The sequence below is a fragment of the Coccinella septempunctata genome, chromosome 6 (genome assembly GCF_907165205.1).
Source record: "Coccinella septempunctata chromosome 6, icCocSept1.1, whole genome shotgun sequence".
Lineage (NCBI taxonomy): Eukaryota > Metazoa > Arthropoda > Insecta > Coleoptera > Coccinellidae > Coccinella > Coccinella septempunctata.
The window spans coordinates 15116303-15135827 of record NC_058194.1 but is presented as its reverse complement, the minus strand read 5'-3'; the positions used below and the strand labels follow the sequence as shown (position 1 = coordinate 15135827).

At 35.9% G+C, this 19525-nt stretch overlaps 3 protein-coding genes across 5 annotated transcripts; all 3 read left to right on the top strand.

The window, feature by feature from the left end:
• The first annotated feature begins 5705 nt into the window (after positions 1 to 5705).
• Positions 5706 to 10220, top strand: LOC123315211. Its single transcript, XM_044900817.1, has 6 exons — positions 5706 to 5837; positions 7289 to 7309; positions 8412 to 8450; positions 8613 to 8867; positions 9597 to 9626; positions 9885 to 10220. Exons 1-6 carry the CDS (start codon positions 5766 to 5768, stop codon positions 10143 to 10145), a joined length of 678 nt encoding a protein of 225 aa, XP_044756752.1. The 5' UTR covers positions 5706 to 5765; the 3' UTR covers positions 10146 to 10220.
• Positions 10221 to 12890: 2670 nt separating this feature from the next.
• On the top strand, positions 12891 to 15147 carry LOC123315979. The gene is made up of 2 exons (XM_044901889.1): positions 12891 to 13028; positions 14881 to 15147. Exons 1-2 carry the CDS (start codon positions 12945 to 12947, stop codon positions 15145 to 15147), a joined length of 351 nt encoding a protein of 116 aa, XP_044757824.1. The 5' UTR covers positions 12891 to 12944.
• A 1305-nt stretch (positions 15148 to 16452) lies between these two features.
• LOC123315323 lies at positions 16453 to 19282 on the top strand. 3 transcript variants are annotated; one of them, XM_044900975.1, is made up of 2 exons: positions 16453 to 17819; positions 18027 to 19282. In XM_044900975.1, the coding sequence occupies exons 1-2, from the start codon at positions 16454 to 16456 to the stop codon at positions 19172 to 19174; spliced, it is 2514 nt and encodes an 837-aa protein (XP_044756910.1). In that variant the 5' UTR covers position 16453; the 3' UTR covers positions 19175 to 19282. The 3 variants fall into 3 exon arrangements, with proteins under 3 accessions (XP_044756910.1, XP_044756911.1, XP_044756912.1); XM_044900976.1 differs by having other exon boundaries at positions 16453 to 17872; positions 17944 to 18085; XM_044900977.1 differs by having other exon boundaries at positions 17944 to 18082.
• Positions 19283 to 19525: the final 243 nt, after the last annotated feature.

Here is a 19525-nt window from a genome sequence, read left to right as displayed (position 1 = left end):
ATTCTCGGTAAGAATAATAATACATTAAATTTAAAATGTACTTTTGTTGCAACATAGTTTTTCCTTCAAAATGAGCAACTCTCCTATTTTTCCATTTTTTCAAGGGCGCAAAGTGATGATCAATTTACGCATACAAGGTGTTTGAAAGTCATTGATCATAAAATTTTTCCAAAATACGGTCTGGTCCTCTCGTTTTTCAGTAAGGTCGGCATCTGTTGATGGTTTAAGCTGTAAAACTACCATTTGGGGGAAAATAATTTATTTTTTCAAATTTTGTGCCACCTAATTTTCGAACCATTTGACAAGCTATAACAAGTGGAAAAATTGTAAGCAGAAACATCAAATACATTATAAATCTCACTTTTTTTTTGCTCTTTCCAAACTTGTGAACTTGAAATTTCAAAATATTGAAACAACACACCCTGTATGTTGTTTCGGCTTGTAACCTACTCATTGAATTTTTTAGGGCCGGGCCTGGAATGAGATATTTTTATATATATATATATTGGCGGGGTTCCTACAGCCTATGCCGCATCCCGCATTTTGATCTCCACACCTCCCTATCCTTCCAATCTTCCTCCTCGATGGCTCGATCTCTCATATTTCTCCTAATCCCTTCTATCCATTGCGTTATCGGTCTTCCTCTTCTTCTCCTGTTCTCTGGTATGTACCTTAAAGCTTTCTTGGGCCATCTCGTCTCCTCCATTCTCATTACATGCCCGTACCATGATAGCTGCCTCGTTTCTACTCTTTCGGCTGTTGTTATTATCCGCCCAGTTTTCCTTCTTATGTCTTCATTTCTAATATGTTGCATTCTGGATATATTGCATGATCTCCTCAAGAAATCCATTTCCACCGTGTCTATCATCCTTCTCTCCCTCTCTGAGAGTTGCCAGCATTCACATCCGTAGGTCGAAATTGGCTCTACAATCGATGTGTAGATAGTCATCTTTGTTTGAAGTTTTATTCTGGTTGACCAGAGTAACGAGTTTAGCAATCGGATTGCCTTCTTTCCTAACTGTGTCCTGTTTTCTATATCCTTTTTTGATGTTCCATCTTTCGAAATGATGCTTCCTAAGTATTTGACCTGGCTACATTTTTTCAGATTATGGATTTGCAGATCTGGGTCTTCTTCTTGTTGGTCTCCTACTTTTAAATATTCAGATTTGTTCATGTTTATGGTCAGACCCCATGCTTCAAATTCTTCTTTCAACTTTCTGAACATGTAGTCAGCATCGTTCTCGTCATTAGTTACGATAACTTGGTCATCGGCGAATAGGAGGGTTGATAGACATTCATCATTCATTTGTATTCCCATTTCCGCTGTTTTCCTTCTCCAGTTATAAATAGCTTCTTGGATGTATATTTTGAACAATGTAGGTGATAAGCTGCATCCCTGCTTAAGCCCCTTTGTTGTGTGGAATTTTTCTGATTGGGTGTTCCCCATTTTTACCAGGCTCTTACTGTCCTTGTACATATTCCATATGGCGCGTACATACGTTTTCCTCAGGCCAACCCTTGTCAATACTTCGAAAAGTTTTTTTAAAGGTACCGTGTCGTATGCTTTTTCTAGATCAACAAATACGAGGTGGGTAGACAGACTACGAGACATTCGTTTTTCTAGTATTTGTTGTAATACAAATATGTTGTCAACACATGATCTTCCAGCACGAAACCCTGACTGCTCTTCTATATCTTCTATGTCTTGTTCGATCCTCTGTTTTATTATTCGGCCGTACAATCTCCCCACTGAGTTAGTCACACTTATGCCCCTATAATTTTGACATACCCTTTTGTCGCCTTTTTTATGAATAGAGCTTATGTGTGCTATATTCCATTCTTCTGGAATGTTATCACCGTCCAGTAAGCACTTATTGAACAGATTTGCCAGATTTTCAAGTAGTATATTCGGCCCATACTTGATCAACTCAATGTGAATATTTCCGGGCCCAGCAGCCTTTCCATTCTTTGACTTCATTAGAGCTTTCTTTATTTCTGCTACCGTTACTTCCTTTATTTCTCGGTTTCGGGGCGTTTCTATGTCCATGTTTACTATTTTGAATTCTTTTCTGTTTTCTGTAAGTAACGCCTTATAGTGATCTACCCATTCGTTTAAACCTATCAGTGGTATTTTACTCTTATATTTTCCTTCCTTTCTTAGGCTTCCTATAGTTCTCCAAGCTTCAGCTACTCCTGTCCCGCCAATATGTCTGTCAACTTCCTCGCATTTCTGCTCCCACAGTTCATTTATTCTTTTTGTTTTTTCCCTTTTTACTTCTCTATTCCAGTGAACGTATGTCCTTCTATCCTCTACTCTTCCTGTACTCAACCATGTGTTATAAGCTCTCTTTTTCTGTTTTACTAGATCGTCTATTGTTTCCGAGTACCATTCCGGGTTTCCCTCCTTGTGTCTCTCCTTATATCCCAGAGCTTCCCTTGCTGCTTCGTGTATGCAGTCCTTGATCTGTCCATACAGATGTTCTGCGGGTAGATTGGCATTTTCCATGTTTTGTAATTTATTAGCAAGCCTTAATTTGTACAGGAATTGAGTTGACTCTTGTTTGAGGCTTTCTATGTTTAATTTATATTCACTTGTATCATTGCCCCTTTGCTGATTCTTATCTACTGTGGTGTTTGCCTTTCTGTAGTTCACTATAATCTTGGCTACAAGTAAATGGTGGTCTGATCCACACTCTGCTTCACGGTGTACCCTCACGTCAGTTGTCTTCAGTTTCGAATGCTGTTTTTGGATGACATAGTCAATTATGGAACGCAAATTTCTGGCTGCTTGTATCCAAGTGAATTTATGTATATCTTTATGGGCAAAATATCCGTTCATGATCTTCAGGTTCATGGACTCGCATAAATATCTAAGGCGCATTCCGTTGTTGTTGGTTGCAGATTCTCCGTACTTTCCTACTACATTACTATTGTCCTCCTTCCCGGTTCGTCCGTTTAAATCTCCCAATATGATCACTTCTTTAGTATCCTTTATGTTGGTAAGTACATTTGTAAGTTTCCCATAGAAATCATCCTTCACTAGTGTGCCCGCATCATCGCTGGGTGCATACACCCCCACTATTACAATTTGATGACCGTTTTTATTGAATTCCATGGTCATTATCTGCTCATCTATTTCTTCCCAGCTTTTAATATGCTCTCTATTTCTTTTGTGTACAGCAATCGAGACTCCCCTCTTAGCTCTAGCATCCTTCGGTACACCACTGTAAAAGTGTATATATTCCCCGATAGTTTCACTACCAACTCCTTTCCTTTTGGTTTCCGTGAGAACGCAAATATCAACTTTCATCTTTTCCAGTTCCTGAAAGACTTCCCCCTGTTTTGTTCTCAAGCCTTGTATGTTCCAGGTTGCCAATTTCATAGTCCTTTTCCTTAGCATATGTCGTTTCCGTTTAAATCCATCCATGTTCCGAGGCGAAAGATCAAAATTTTTAGCGGTTTGTGTTCTTTTACAAATGACAAGTTGCTAGCCCGTCGATTCAACCTCCAGACTTGTAGGACCAGGATTTTCTGTTGGGGTTTTCTCCCTTAGCCGGTATGCTCCAGTTTTATAGAGCGCCAGAAACTCGCTCTTCACCCTCTCTCGTTTGCCACATAACATGCATCCATTGCATGCCATGTGCCCAGTAGCTACGCGAGATACAATTATCTCTTCGGGGACGTGAGAGTAGGATTTGTTGGCAGAGCTGAATTCGATCTCTCGAATCTCCGAATAGTTATCGGAAATCAGTGGGCATTACTCAGGTTTTTGTTACTGCGTAGACACCAGCAGCCTACACAGCTCCCAAGACCCTTTACCAACCTTTAGCATATTTTTACTTATGTTTATCGATATCACTCCTGACAAAGAATAAACCTCGGAATAAACGAATCAAATATCACATAAATGTATAATAATAATAATAATAATAATAATAATAATAATAATAATAAAGTTTATTGATCTATTCAGACTTCAAAGAGTATAGGACAAGTCAGTATACATAATTGATCATGAAGAAAAAGGAAACTAGTTCATATCGGATGTCACTCCTCCACATGAATTTAATGTACTATCATTCAAGTATTCTGATACAGAATAATAACTTCTGCTTAGCAGTAGATCTTTTATGTTTTTCTTGAAATTCTTTAAATTCTGTACTTTCATAGTAGTTGGCAAATGATTGAAAAATCTTACACTTTGATAGGATGGTGAACGTTCAAATCTAGATGTTCTATGATTTGGTATCATTAAAGTATGATAATTTCTTGTGGAGTAGTGATGGTTGCTAGACAGTCTTGCAATATCACTCTCATTTTCCTTTACATAAAGTAAACACCTATATATATAGATACAAGCTAGTGTCATGATACCATTCGCAATGAAAAAAGGTTTACAAGAACATTGTGGATGTAAATTGAACATTAGCCTGATTATTCTCTTCTGGCAAACAAAAACTCTATTTAGTTCAGATGAACTACCCCACACATATGAGGATAGCATATACTGTAGTAAACATCTATGAGAGATTTCAAAGGAAACAATCTTTTTATTTTAGATATTGCAAAATAAGACCTATTCAATTTTTTACACACATAGTCAATATGTTGGTTCCAGCGCAAACCTTCATCTATGTATATTCCTAGAAATTTTGTGAATTCCTTAGGCATTATAGAAACATTATGATGGGATATTATCAAGTGATCATTATTTATTTTGTTCAATGAGAAATATACTAAATATATATATATATAGGGTAGTTATGATCAATTAAAATTAAATGAATGGAGGAAATTTGTAAATCAGCCTGTGTCTTGGTTACAAAGAATGGTAGACCCATAAAATATAGGTTATTTAGAAGCACCTCCCTACACCCTGGTTGTAGCACATTTCCAATGAATCACCATGTATAAATGACCCACAATATAGGGTGTCCCAGAATAAGTGGTGGATAATTCACCACAATATTCTTCGATTAGTCAATTTTTTCATAACATTCTACCTTTTTCAATTTATTATTTTATCACTTTATTATACCTTTTATTTTTGGATTATGTATAACTGTTTCATACTAACGGCATTTCAACCGTTTTTTACCAAAGATTTATAACTCATTATTTATGTTTTTATATTAGTTTCCAATCATTACATATCTGCGGATGAAGAGGAAATCTCCTGGTCATCTTTACTGGACATCAGTCCAGTAAAGTTTTTTTCCGTATTGATCAAGACTAAATATTGTAGGGTCTCATGAAGTTTTGTATGTTCGAACGCAATCATTGGAAAAAATCTAATGTAAAAATGAATTTTTCAGTTTCATGTGAGGTCAATTACCATTGTTTTCCGAACTCACAAAATTCGTCCCCATTTTCAGACAAATTATTTTCAAAACCTCGTGCCGGATTATATGCTATCAATTCGCGAGAATGTGTTGAACATTTCATTCATTTCACAAGACAAAATGTAACCTTTACCGGCATAAAAGATAACGCATCAAGTCATTTCCTCCAATAATCGTAAAATCCCCTGAAAATTTCGTTCATGACCCAATAAATCCAGGAAAACAAAAGTGACATTCTGATCTGCTAATTCTTATCGCACCTGCGGAAAGGAAATATACGGACATATTCAGCGCCTTTATCAATACCCAAAATTGGATTTTTCGATAAATCGAAGAGGAAAATTAGACAGGCTTTCTATTATAAAATTCGAGTTTCACAGGTAACAATTCAGTGTTCAGAGAAGTGCTCAAATATATCTCACCATGAAGTTCTTAGCTCTTGTTTTTGCGTGCTTGGTAGCATCTGCTTACTCAAGACAAATAGTGATCAAATATGTAAGTATAAATTCATATTTATTTATGGGAAATATCATTTTCAATAAGTCATTCAAATCTTCATCGACCAACTACTCTCTGCAAATGGTGTACTCGATGTTTTCATACTATTTTTCATACATTTCATAATATTCGGATTTTTTTATATAGTCCATTCAAGAATGATTGACATCTTGGGTGGCTATGGAAAATCGAATTTAAGTTGGTAATAGCTCATAAGTTGAGATTTTGTTTTGGGAAATTCAGGTTGGTATTGTGAATAAACAGTGATCCATAGTCCTATCCTGTATGCACTGACCGAAGATAATTTGAATTTTGTATTGCTATTTATGTTCTTAATTTAACCGTACAAATTGGAAACATAAGTCTTTCAATTTTGAATGCTGAATAATATGCTCTAAATTCGAATATTTCTTTTTTCCAAATACTTGTTTAGGTTATATTTGTATATTCCTGTTCTGTGAGGGAAAGTACAGAAATTATTGAAGATATTTTGTGATCAGATATTAAGCTGCGTCTGGACTTTCAAGACCTACTGGGATGTCAATCATTCTTGAATGGACTATAGTCTCTTTAAATTCACTTCACTAGGTATTCAATTGGCATTTACCATGAAAATCAAAGTATAATCTGGCTTCTTGAAATAGGTATTGAATTCTGGCTTTAGGGATTGAGTATGAGAATCCTATCTAAAGCCTGTTTGCAACAGCCGAGAATTCTCTGGTCAATTCTCTACAAAATTCTCGCAAGAAAACGGCAGAGATTATTTTGTATGCAAGTGAACAGAGAATTCTACCGAAAGTACGTATGCAACGGTAAATAATTCACGGCGCATGAATTTTCGAGTAAATTCTCTTGAGAATTCTCGGCTGTTGCAAACGGGCTTAAGCCTACAGTTTCTAGGTTCTATTCTGAAGAAATGACATTATTTCCCATAAAATTCTCTCAAATCTTCAAAAGAATCAACGCAACGGTTTGAGCAAACTGTCGCTCTGTTGGTCATCAACAAAAAGCTCATGTATCACAAGTTAGGCTAAATTATCTCTAACCAGATCACGAGTGCAACCCGTAGGTAATTTTTTCATTATAAAATCCACAGAATTGTATGACTTACGATTCTCGCTTACTATGCCGACACTCAATGCTTTCCTCAACAAAGTTGGGCGAATATTTAGAATAAACATCACTACTCGCATATACAGGGTGTTCTAGAAAAAAGATGATAAGAGGTAGAAAACTAAAAATAATTGGGGTTTGATTAGTTGAAAAAAAAAGCCCTACTCGTATTCAAAATAAAGGGCGTTGAAGAAAAAAAATTTGCCGCGTATACACGGTGGAATTCACCACCAGGGATATAGCCAACCTCACCCCACACCTCACTTTATTTATTTATTCAATGTTTATGTACATAAGTATCAAAATAAAAATTAATAATTTCAATTTTTTTTCAGATCAATCCCAACGTTAACGGAGTAAGTGTTCTTTCTGATAAATTGATTATTTCTGAATAAAAAAGATATATACCTTACATTCAACACTTAAGAATGATGTGTTCCCACTAGATCCCGGTATGTTTCAAAATAACGATTCACTTAAGGGGAGGTAATACCTCAAGAATCTCCATTCGAAAACAGCATTCACTAGTTGCTAATTTACGCTTTCAATTTCTTACGTGAAGCCTCGATTTTTTTTTAATTTAAGTTAAAGGACGTCTTGATGTCACCCCGTCTCTTTTTTTCAAATTTAGTTGATTTTTTATGAGGAAAAAAAACTGGAACTCGAGTGTCAATAAAACTTGTTTTCCCAATCATTTTTCGACGGTTTTTCGACATATTTGGATAAAAATAACGACGATTCAATTGTTTATACATTGCAAAGATTTTCATAGCGATATATGCCAAAATAACGCTGAAATTCAGGAATACTTGAAAATTATTCGATATTCCTAATATTACCATTCAAGTGGTAATTTCTACTTTTCAACTGACTCAGTACGTAATTCAGGCTATTGCTCAAAGATGTGACACATCTTCGTTTTTGGGGAAGCATCCGTAAAGCAACCAATGTCGATCGTCTTGATCTCGAATCGTATGTACTACTTCCCCTTAAGTGATTTTTTCAAAACGCTTGTTTCATGGGGATTTCACTTCTGCGATTATAACCCCCCAGCTACCAAATTCAGCCCTAGAAATTTTCGAGAAGGTAATGTAGAACCAGTAGCACGTTATTTCTAAGATCTTTTCAATTTGATCATGGTCAAGAATGTGTCGTTCAGAAGATCTTGAAGAATTTATTGACTTATGTCTCTCGTTACGCACTCACTATTGAAAAATGGGAAAATGAGAAGTGAAACCCTCATCAAAACATCTCTTTCCAAACCATTTAGTTTCTTGAGGATACAGTAATTGTATCAACTGATATCGAATGTGATGTATTTTCATTTGGGATAACCTGTACACACAAACATATCCCATTGAGGGGGACTAAATTGTTAATAACAATTATGTTGATTTTTTACATGATTACCATCAATTTGAGTTGAATTCAAGAATCATTTCTTTTATAATCTTCCAGTTACAACAGCCCTTAGTGGATCCCCAACCAGTACAACCAGTAAGTACATTCATTGGAATTTTTAAACCAATAGTTATTCAAATACTTACTGCAACCTCCAACTATTTGATTCAACATTCATTGGACTCGCTTATCTACTTTTACCTTCAATTCTCATACAAAAAAACTTAGAAATGTATTATAGCAAGCACATTTTCACAGGTAGCTGAAGATGAAGCAGAAGAACAAGACATTCTAAGCAAACTTTTTTCCAAAACCGGGGATGTTGCTGGCGATACAGCAGACACCGCTGGAAGAATAGCTTCAGGAATAGTAGATGTACCAGCTTCCTTAGCTTCAAACGTTTTGTCTGAAGCAGGCAAAGGTGCTGCTGAAGCTCTACACGAAACCGGAAACGCTGCTGCTCGAGCAGCTGCTGATGTTGAAAATGGTTTCAGAAACATCTTCGGAGATATTGTAAGAATTATTCAATTACGATTTCAATTTTGATATATGGCACTTTAAAGAGGCCTGCAACCCTCCTAGCCCATCTTCGTTGATCTGCTTCTTTAAAATTGTGTGAATTCATACCTTGGTTTTTCGTTTTACCAAGGAAAAGGTTTTTTCCAAAATATATGTGCACCTGAGTACCTACACTATATGTAATCCGTGCAGTTTTCAATGAAACTTCCTTGATGACATAAAGTATTTGTGTTTTATCCATTGCAGCAATCTTTTAATGAATTTATCAGCTGTAGTAACTTTTTACTATTCCTCAGAAGATTCTACCCGCGAAGGGAAATAAGATAGTAGCCATTTAGCTATAACCCAAAATTGTTTCTCATGGAGGTCATATAAATCTCGCAACAAACTTCAGGTAGTCAGGTTCCTCCAATAAAAATCTCCCTGGTTTTATTTATGCCTTGCAACATAAGCCAGTGCTGCTATGTGCATTTTTGTCTCCTTCTCTGTTATTATTTCATCTTGCCCTTCTTATATTGTGAAGTGATAGAAAAATTATTTTTCATTTTATTTTTGGTTCATAATCGGCCTTTTCAGAAGTCATTTACGTTCCTCAAAACCTTCATCGGCTTGTGAAAGATATCTCAAGTACGAAAGCAGCATAATTTTCATTCCATAAGATATATGTATTTCCTCATTGTAAAAAATCGGCGGAAAATTTCAATTCATTATAATATGTTTCAGATCCCAGGCTCGAATACCCAACAAACAAAGGTGAGTGCGAAGAAAAAATTCCAATGGTGTCATTTAAAAGACCACTGCCAAGATTACTAAATGTCCGTTGGATTAGTGTAGCATGCGACTCTGTAAAATTGACCAATGAAATCTAACCATTTCTAAGAAGTATCTAAGAACTAATACCTCAGAAAGTTGCATGAACCCACCATAACCTAACGTTTGAAACTCAAGAAAGTTAATGAGGATTGAGGACAAACTCTGTGCGCAGAAGTGATAAAAAAACCGCTTTTTCAGGGATCCCCAGCAGAAGACCAGGGAGACTTTTTCACTAACATATTCTCCAAGGCTGGAGATTTAGCCGCCGATACCGCTGACACCGCAGGAAGAATTGCATCCGGAATTGTCGATGTTCCAGCTGCTTTGGCTTCGAAGACATTCTCTGAGGTTGGAAAGGGTGCCGCTGAGGCTCTCCATAATACCGGAAACGCAGCTGCCAGAGCCGTTTCTGACGTAGAGAATGGACTCAAAAACATCTTTGGAGGCTGGGGAAAATAATAATTTTGTGATAATGTGATATATTACTTTTTGATTAATACATAGTTTCGTTGAATAGAATTTTTTTTCCTTGAACTTATTATGGATTTTCCCCACCAACATCCGGAACACGAAATGCGAGGAGTGAGAATAGAAAATCTAACTAGAAAATACTCCTGCGTTTGAAGTTATATTATATTCTCTTTGCCACCCCGGGAAAAACAAAATACTTATCTTCAGAATAACAAGCTGAATCTGTGATACTACATATCTGTGGATCTTTTAGGAAGAGTTTTATTCAGCCAAAGTACCCACTTTTTCAAATTTCACAGGTCATTTTTAATTCTTGAACATTATACGAGAAAATACGAAGAATAATTTCATTTTACAATGACAAACATTGAGTAGCGTCAACAGCCTGTATATTTTAAGCCGAGCCGATTCGAAAAAAATGGTAAAAAAAATGTTTCTTTCGACCTGAAGTGCTAATATTTGTACGAGTCAAAGACTCAGCCTCTATAGTGGCCGGTGAATTCTCCTCATCAAAGGAATAAAAAAGTCCCTTATGCCTCAGGTGCATATGAGTATCGATGAAAACGGTGAAGCTCTCCTATACTCGTCTGAAGAAAACTTTTTTTGTCTTCGACGCTTGAGATTAGGGCACTTTCAAATCATAGAATAGAGAATACAAGCCACATCTTTGTTTTATCAACTGATCGAGATGAACAACCTATAGCACGCTCCTGCAGCATAAATGAATTCTCGTTGAAGTTGGTGTTTCGATCCCAATTATCTTCTCCCTTCCAAGCCTTAGAAGGAACTTCAAAAAAGCTGATTGACCTAAATTCTCTCAAAAATTAAATGAAATGCTTGGTTGGATTCCACCGCTGAATAAAAACTATGAAAAATTTGTAGATGCTATTATGAGTTCAACCAAGAAAACATGAGGCTATCCGTGAGTTACAATTACAAACCTGGATGATCAGAAGATATCGAGAAATTATATCAGACTACCTAACGAGTAGAGAACGAGAGATCGCATATGAGCCTCTCCATAGTTCAGATGCACATAGAAGGCTGAAATGGACTGAAAATATTGGACGGGTCAGACTTCAAGAGGTCGAGTAGACAAGCTTGGTAATTGTTGCACTGTTGCAGCCCACATCGTAAACACCTCAAGTGCGCCCAAAAATAAAGATCCTGCGAGAACTTAAAGCTATGAAACAGACTTCCAAAGAATAGTCTGAAATATCTGTCGCTTGCAGTCCCGATGAAATTGCCATTGCTATCAAAGAAATCAAATCTAGGGAAGCTCCAGGCTTCGATGGCGTGCACCCATAATTTTCTTCACCATTGTGGTAACTAAGCCAATCACAGGATGGCATAATTCTTCAGTGATATCTTCAAATCTGGACACATAGCCTATGAACTGATGCGTACAAAAATCATTGCTAACTTGAAACCAGGAAAATACTGTGAAAAGCCGAGTAGTTGTCCTTTTGCTCATCCTACATCGAGGAAGACTTTCAAATGAGGAAGTAAACATTAGCATTCGCAGCATTTATGAACTTTACTGCAGCACATGATACAATTTAAAGAGAGAGAATGATTCTCAAGTTTTAAAGAGTCATTTCAAGTAGTAAACTGTCTGATTGCTCAATATTCAATGCTTTTTAACAGAAGTTTCAAAATCTTAATGGTGGACTGGACCAGCAAGAAAATGAAACTCAACAATGGTTTCCTCCAATGGTCAGTGCTCTCGCCTCTTCTTCTCGGCCTCTATATAGCCGACATGCCCGAAACGAAAGCCAATAAATTTGGGTATGCTGACGACTAGAAACTAGATGTCGGAGACAAAGACCTTCACAGCTTAACGCGGCGTCTAACGCCGTCATGTGTACAAAGACTTAGAAGAAACTCTAACGTCATAGCATTTGGTTAGGTCTGGACACTCCGGTGGTGTTGGGCATGTAAGCTTCCATAAGTTCCATAGCACACTGAATCCCATCGGTAATGCTTTCGTTTAAATGAGAATTCGCAAAAATCGTCCTATGGTTCTAGACAAAGTGTAAAATCTTTCAAGAAACCTGTACCAGAACACTGGGGCCTCTGCATCACCGATCGAACAAGAAAACAATTTGTCCGTTCAGGGTATGATCTCGCTTTCGAATAAAACAGTTCTTCTAACAACTGTGCTGAAATGGAAATGTAGAGCAATAGTTTCAACTTATTTATCATACAACACCAGAAAGCAATTGGTGTTTGTCGAATGAACACATGGGAATTGAGAACCCAATGTTTTATTCGAACTCAATTTATTACTATCCACTCTATCTCCATTTTTTTGGAGTAAATATTTTTGAACATATTATCAAACACATTAAACCTGAAGATGTTTAAGTGCCAGAAAAATAATTATTTTTAAGAATTAACGAAAACTAATCTTCACACCAAAATCATAATAGACCTCTCTCACTAAGGCTATGCTATTTATTCTACTCAGTTGGGTAACATCCTCGGATTGTTATTAGAAGTCAATTGCATCATGTTACCTCGCAACGATTATAACAGAACTTCACTTGTTATCTTCAATTTCATGAATTAATTTCTAATGACAATCGATTATCATCATGACCACCGTTATCCAGTTATCACAGCTCACAGGAAAAAAAAATATCACACTGCATAACTAGTGGAATATTTCGGTTTTCAGATAAACACCTTTAGGGAAAACGAAGGACTATATATAGATATTATGGAAAAAAATTATAGCGAAGAAACTATTTCATTATAGTTATCGCCAAAATTGAGAACGTTAATATGAAGACTTTATTTGCTATTTTGGCAGTATGCTTTATATATTCCTCCCACATTGGAGCATATGGCAACAGACAAATAACTGATGTAAGTGTCGCTTCATATCATTTTTATTTTAAATTAGAAAGTGAATTAATTTTATATTTTGTACCTCACATTGGCTCATATATACATTAGGTGAATGTGATTGAGAACAAATCATTATTATAGAAAATAATGAAGACTACATACTAATGCCTTTTTGAACGGTTACAAAAACAAACATTAAAAACGAAGATTTTCTAAAAAAAAGCTTGAAATGTGGACCCATATTTCACGATTTTTTTAATCTCAAAATATTTTACACTTTCTTCGTCTTTTCTGCGCACGGTTCGTTGGTAAAAATCAGTTTTCGGTATTTATTGATTCTAAAAGAGCTCTTCATAATTTCAAACTTAACCTTGTTCTGTTTCTCTACAAACACTTAAACGTTAGACGGAGAAATGAAGGAAAGAAGTTGATAGTTTCTCTTAGAAATTTTCATGGAGTCAATGGTTTCATCTAAACCCTTTCAGGCCCAAATTAGAAAATTCCATTCAAAATAAAATTATATTTGGAGGTCGAGAATACATGAAATTCAATATATTTTATTGAACATCTATTTTCAATTTTTTTTTAATGATGGTTTCTACGTAATTCCTTAGTTTCTTCGGGTAGAACAAAAATGAAAACGTCTACTCCTCTTAGAATTATCCATCTTTCTATTTTCATACTCGAAATAGTCGGTTACAAAGGGTTTTTTAAATATTTTCCAAAACTTTACAAAAATATCATCTTATACACCCTGGTGTTTAAGATGATCCCTGTGGTATGGTTAAGATGATCCCAGGGATTATTTTGACCCCATTCTCTCAATTAGCTCCCATATTTTCAAGAATGAAGTAGGTAAAACAAATATCTGTAGAGATTGTGAAATAATTCTATTGGGCATAAAACATTATAAATTATCAAGTGAATAAACATCTAAAAATCAACATATAAGGTGTAATATTAGAAAAATTTGAAACGAACATGTATTCTGAGTGGTGGCTTCAATGCACCACCGAAAAAAGCTAATTTGAGATCTAAAATATTCAAAATTTTCTGAAATAACAAAATAAAGTACGAAATTTCTCTTCTTATTGATCCATACATTCTAAGCTCCATGTTCTTCATATTGTTCACGAGCTCGGTTTCTTGTTCATTAGTGGAAACAGTTTTTCTCACTCCTAGATATTTCACTGCACCACGAGCTATTCTCTTAATTTCTTTAGTCCTTCGTTTCAATGAAATTAGCGACACTGAAAACTCCCTACTCGCTCTTTCAATTGCTGATTACGTGCCAAAATACATAGAACAATTACTCGTGAGAAGATTGATGAAATTCAAGTTTCCTCAATAAACTCAAATAATACAATATTTCAGAACAATATTTGTTTCGTCATATAAAAACGGAGGAAATTTCAAATCAACACCTAATTTCTTTCTCCTACCTTTATTCTTAAATTTTTTTCATTGAATTTATTGAGATTCACGATCTACTTTCGAAAGTAGGTATTAAGTAAATGTGTTGTATGTAGAGACTAAGAGAAAGTATGTATCGAACTTTGATAAAATATATTTCGCAAAGCTTGACATTGACAAAACCAAGGAATTGTGAGGTATCTAAACCTGAAAAGAATATTGACGTTCTGATGGGAGAAATACTTTTTGTATTTGATTCAAATCCGTAAGATTTCCATAAGATGAAAGGAGGAGTGAAAATCAAGTCGCGATACTCATATTAAAAGAAAAAGTGTCGAACTGTGAAACTCTTTGATGTTCCATTTGATTGCGGGTAGAAACATTTTATTTCGGATTAGACATGAAATTCCTGTTTCTGGTTTATATCAAATTTTTAAATTTTAATTGTATTTTTCAGCCAATTCCGAACCAACTTTCCCAAGGTGTTTATTCAGTTCCAACAGGTCTCTTGACATCACCAGAATGTGCACCGCTTTTACAGCAACTCTCCCAGTTGCAGCTACAATATCTGGAGCAACATCAATCATTGTTGAAACAAGAACTGGCAAAGAATCAGCAACACCACGCAAAGTTAACACAAATATCCCAAATATCTAAGCAAGGAAGATCAGGCCTAAAACCCGTTGTAAGTACATATCAATATAATAATAAGAGAAATCATTAGATCATACATACATTCATATTCATACTAATAATGAAATTGATGAAAAGATTCATATCGCGCAATGAAATTCAAATGGTGATAATTATGATAATACAGAAACCTGAGCTTACAATATATATGATGAACATGATGTCGTCGGGTGAAGACGTGCTACCGATGCGCTCTGGTAATTCGAGTGATACTGGTGAAATCCCGGATACACTCTGTAATTATTGCAACGCTAAAGTAGGTAAATCAGTTAAGTGCATCAAGTGTGTCGGAGTTTTTCATCCCTCGTGCTTGACGAAGGCTGCAAACAGGAAAAATACTGAGTGCCGACATGAAATGGTTCCGGATCGAGCAGATGACGAAGATTTCCAAATCAAAAGCGAAAATAAATTCCTAAAAATGGAAGTTAATTATTTAAGAGCTCTCCTAGAGGAAGCAAATAGTAAGAATTTAATCCTAATCGAGAATAATAAGTTGTTACATGAAAAAATCAGTAATATCGAGATGAACATAAAAACCAGTCTAAAAACCAGGAATGAGGATACCAAAACAATGATAAAAAATTCAAACGCTGACAGGCAAATTTCGCTCTCATACAGTTCTGTGCTCTCCAACTCAAGATCGGCGCAGGATGCGCAAACGACTCGTACGCAAATGTCGATGACTGATGCGAGTGAGAACGTTAATGTCAACAATACGTTACCTCAACTGGAGTCAAATAATGGAAGAATTACTACTAATTCACAAGCGAATGAATCAAGGGAAGAGGAATGGAAGACAGTTCATGGGAAAAGGGCGAAAGAAAGGAAAACGGTACAGAAAATTTACGGAACAAAAACAAACGATCAAAGCACATCAATTCAAGGAGCCATACGTAGACGTTGGATATACGTGGGGAAGATTGCAGGTAAAGACGTTTCGGAAGAGGACATCGCCAAATACTTGGAATGTCTGGAAGATAGTGAACAATTTATAGTGAAAAAGCAAAAAACGATAGGTCAAAACTCTTCGTTTAGTATTGGTGTAACACAAGACGCTTACAATAAGATGTTTGATGAATCCTTTTGGCCACAGGGCGTTGTAGTCAGAGATTTCAACTTTGACAAACAGTATTTTCGGAAAAGGGACAAACGCAACACACAAAATTCATGAAAAAACTAGACTCAACATTACACACGTGAATATCCAATCCATTTCAACATCATTTAGCGGATTGGAGCTCTTTGCTTCGGAGAGTGCAGTGGACTTTCTCGCAGTTACTGAACACTGGCAAGATTCAGAACAACTGGAATCTTACAAACTCTCAGACTATCATCTAATGACGAGTTTTTGTAGAGAACGTAAGAAGCATGGTGGAAGTGCAATATATGTTAAAAACAATCTGGTTAAATACTGCAGAATCAGAGAGGATATCAACAGTTTGGGAGACCTAAATGTGATGGAATGCTGTGCTTTGGAATATTGTGAGTTAGCCTCAGTGAAATTAATCATAGTGTGCATATATCACCCAAATAAGATTGGCTCAGACATCAACGCATTTTTTGATAAGTTTATGCATATTCTGGATATATTATCAGTAGAGAAAAATAAAAAATTTGTCATTACTGGTGACTTCAACATTGACCTGCTCACCCCTGAGCATAAGAATACAGAAACTTTCATGCAAATTCTAGAATCGTATGGTCTGATAATATCAATTAACGAACCTACGAGAATAACCCAAACTAGTAAAACTTGTCTGGACAACATATTCACCAATATTGAAAATGGAACTGCTAAAGTAATTCAGCCTCACCTATCAGACCACACAGCACAGGCTTTCTTATTCCAGCCAATCTCCAAACCAGCAACTATTCGGAAACAACTGAAGGTACGTCAATATAACGAACAGAATATGGCAAGTTTCTTGAATGAACTGGAACACACAGACTGGTCCCTACTAAAGAATTTTGGGAATAGCGAAATAGATGAAATGTGGGAATACTTCTTCAATACTTACAAGAGGATTTTTGAAAACCACTTCCCAGTGAAACAGATAGAAGTAGGATCACAACAACGAACACTCCTATCAAGAATCAAAAATAATCCAGAAATACAAAATCTGAAGAAACATTTGGATGTCTTGTTCTTGATATCCAGAAAGAATGCTAATTTCCTTACAGAATATAAGAAAACAAAGCGGATTTACGATGAAATGCTTGTGGATTTGAAGAGGGCCTACTATGGGGGTAAAATTGCAGCATCTTCGAATAAATCGAGGACGACTTGGAGTATTCTTCACACTCTCACTGGTAAAAATGCTAAACAAGAATTAATTTTGCCATCGCAAGACTATCAAACTGTGGTAAACAATTTCGTTCAATACTTTACTGTTGCAGCTTCTGAAATCCGTAGGAACCTCCCTGCAGGTTTGACTCCACCTCGGGTCAACAAGGTGGATAAAAGTTTCTACATGTTTGACATTACCAAAGACGAAATCATCAAAACTGTCCAATCTATGAAGAATTCATCATCCTGCGGAAATGACAATATTCCTGTCAATATTGTTAAAATTTCAGTACACCTTATTGCTGAACCACTGATGTACATCATGAATCATGCCTACACTGAGGGAATTTTTCCAAACGATCTCAAATTAGCAATTGTCAGACCGTGTTACAAGAGGGGACCAACAACAGATATGGGTAACTATAGACCAATCAGCATGCTGACAACATTTTCTAAAATCTTTGAGAAGGTACTGTCAAACAGACTGATTTCATTTTTTCATAAATTTGGAATTTTCAATAAAGAGCAACATGGTTTCAGGAAAAACAGAAATACTGAGACTGCGATCTTTCAGCTCACAAGCAAACTAATTGAATGTATTGATAGTGGTTATGTTCCTTTAGGCCTATTCTTGGACTTAACGAAGGCATTTGATTGTGTTGACCATCAGCAACTTTTAAAGAAACTGGAACTATATGGGATCAGAGATAAGCAGTTGAAACTCATAGAAAGCTATCTGCGAGGCCGAAGACAGAAGGTAATTATCCCGCACCAGGAATGTGACTATGAATCAGAGGAGATGACAGTTGAGATGGGAGTAGTGCAGGGTAGCATTTTAGGTCCGTTGTTCTTTCTTGTATATATAAATGATTTACCAGATGACCTTAATGCTCATGAAGATCTGACCGATGTGGAATTAGAAGTTACCATCTACGCCGACGATACTAACATTGTCACCTTGGACAGAGACCTACAAGAAACGTTCACACAGGCTGGGAAAATCTTAAACTGTGTGGAAGGCTGGTGTGCTGGCAATCAACTTCTTCTGAATGTTACTAAAACAGAGTGCATAACTTTTCATACTGAAAGGCTGCTTCTTGATCTTCCAAGTAGAATCAACATTGGGGGAAATGAAGTGCAACTATCCAGCACGGTAAACTTTTTAGGGATTCATCTTGATTTAAATTTAAAATGGCATAACCATATTCTAAACCTCAGCAAGAAACTGTATAAGATCACATACACTTTGAATGTACTCAGATATCATGTAGATAGAGATACACTGAGGATATTATACTATTCAAACTTTCAATCACTAATTGCATATGGAATTGTAATATGGGGAAACAGTAACCATGTAAATAGTATCTTTAAAATCCAGAAGCTAGCCATCAGAATCATGTATAAGATGAAGTTTCGTGAGTCTTGTAGAACGGTATTTAAGAAAAATAATCTTTTGACAATAACTGGTCTGTACGTATATAAGTGTATTCTCTTTATAAAAACGCATCCAGAATTTTTCATTGAGCATCTCAATATGAACAATACGAGACGAAGAGACCCATACTTGTATCCAAGGGTTTCCTTGAGTCTAGCACAGAATAATGCTAAATATATGTGTTTGAAATTATTCAACCATTTACCTGAAAACATAAGAAATATTGAAAGGCAATCTGACTTCAGGAAAAAATTGTATAGTTTCATATTAAGTACTGAACCTTACACAATGCATGAATATTTTGCTGCATGTGACAGCTTGAGACCTTGTTAATTTGCTGTAGCTGACCTCATTTCTATTTTATTGTGTAGCCTACCCAGTGTGTACCTATGTGATAACTGTAGAGATGCAAATAAAGTATTAGTATTAGTATTAGTATTAGTATTAGTATATACACTATACAGAGTAAGTAAAAAGTAACGCACAAAATACACATATTCGGTACCGTGAAACGGGGCGAAAATGATCTGCAAGGATGAAAATCATCATTAACCGTGAACATACTGAATTCATTTTGAAATAACTTTTTAAGGTATACATCGATTTTGATCATTTTGTTGTCTGTTTGTAGCCTATATCATCTAGTTTATCATCTGATGTCAAGTCTGCAGGAATTTCATTTGT

What these genes read in the sequence shown, in the direction of transcription:
- LOC123315211 (XM_044900817.1), top strand. Translation starts at nt 5,766, where the DNA reads ATGAAGTTCTTAGCTCTTGTTTTTGCGTGCTTGGTAGCATCTGCTTAC. An exon ending in TCAATCCCAACGTTAACGGA is followed by an intron (nt 7,310 to 8,411) that starts GTAAGTGTTCTT and finishes ATAATCTTCCAG; the next exon opens with TTACAACAGCCCTTAGTGGA. An exon ending in GAAACATCTTCGGAGATATT is followed by an intron (nt 8,868 to 9,596) that starts GTAAGAATTATT and finishes AATATGTTTCAG; the next exon opens with ATCCCAGGCTCGAATACCCA.
- LOC123315979 (XM_044901889.1), top strand. Translation starts at nt 12,945, where the DNA reads ATGAAGACTTTATTTGCTATTTTGGCAGTATGCTTTATATATTCCTCC. An exon ending in GCAACAGACAAATAACTGAT is followed by an intron (nt 13,029 to 14,880) that starts GTAAGTGTCGCT and finishes TGTATTTTTCAG; the next exon opens with CCAATTCCGAACCAACTTTC.
- LOC123315323 (XM_044900975.1), top strand. Translation starts at nt 16,454, where the DNA reads ATGACGAGTTTTTGTAGAGAACGTAAGAAGCATGGTGGAAGTGCAATA. An exon ending in GGGACCAACAACAGATATGG is followed by an intron (nt 17,820 to 18,026) that starts GTAACTATAGAC and finishes ATGTTCCTTTAG; the next exon opens with GCCTATTCTTGGACTTAACG.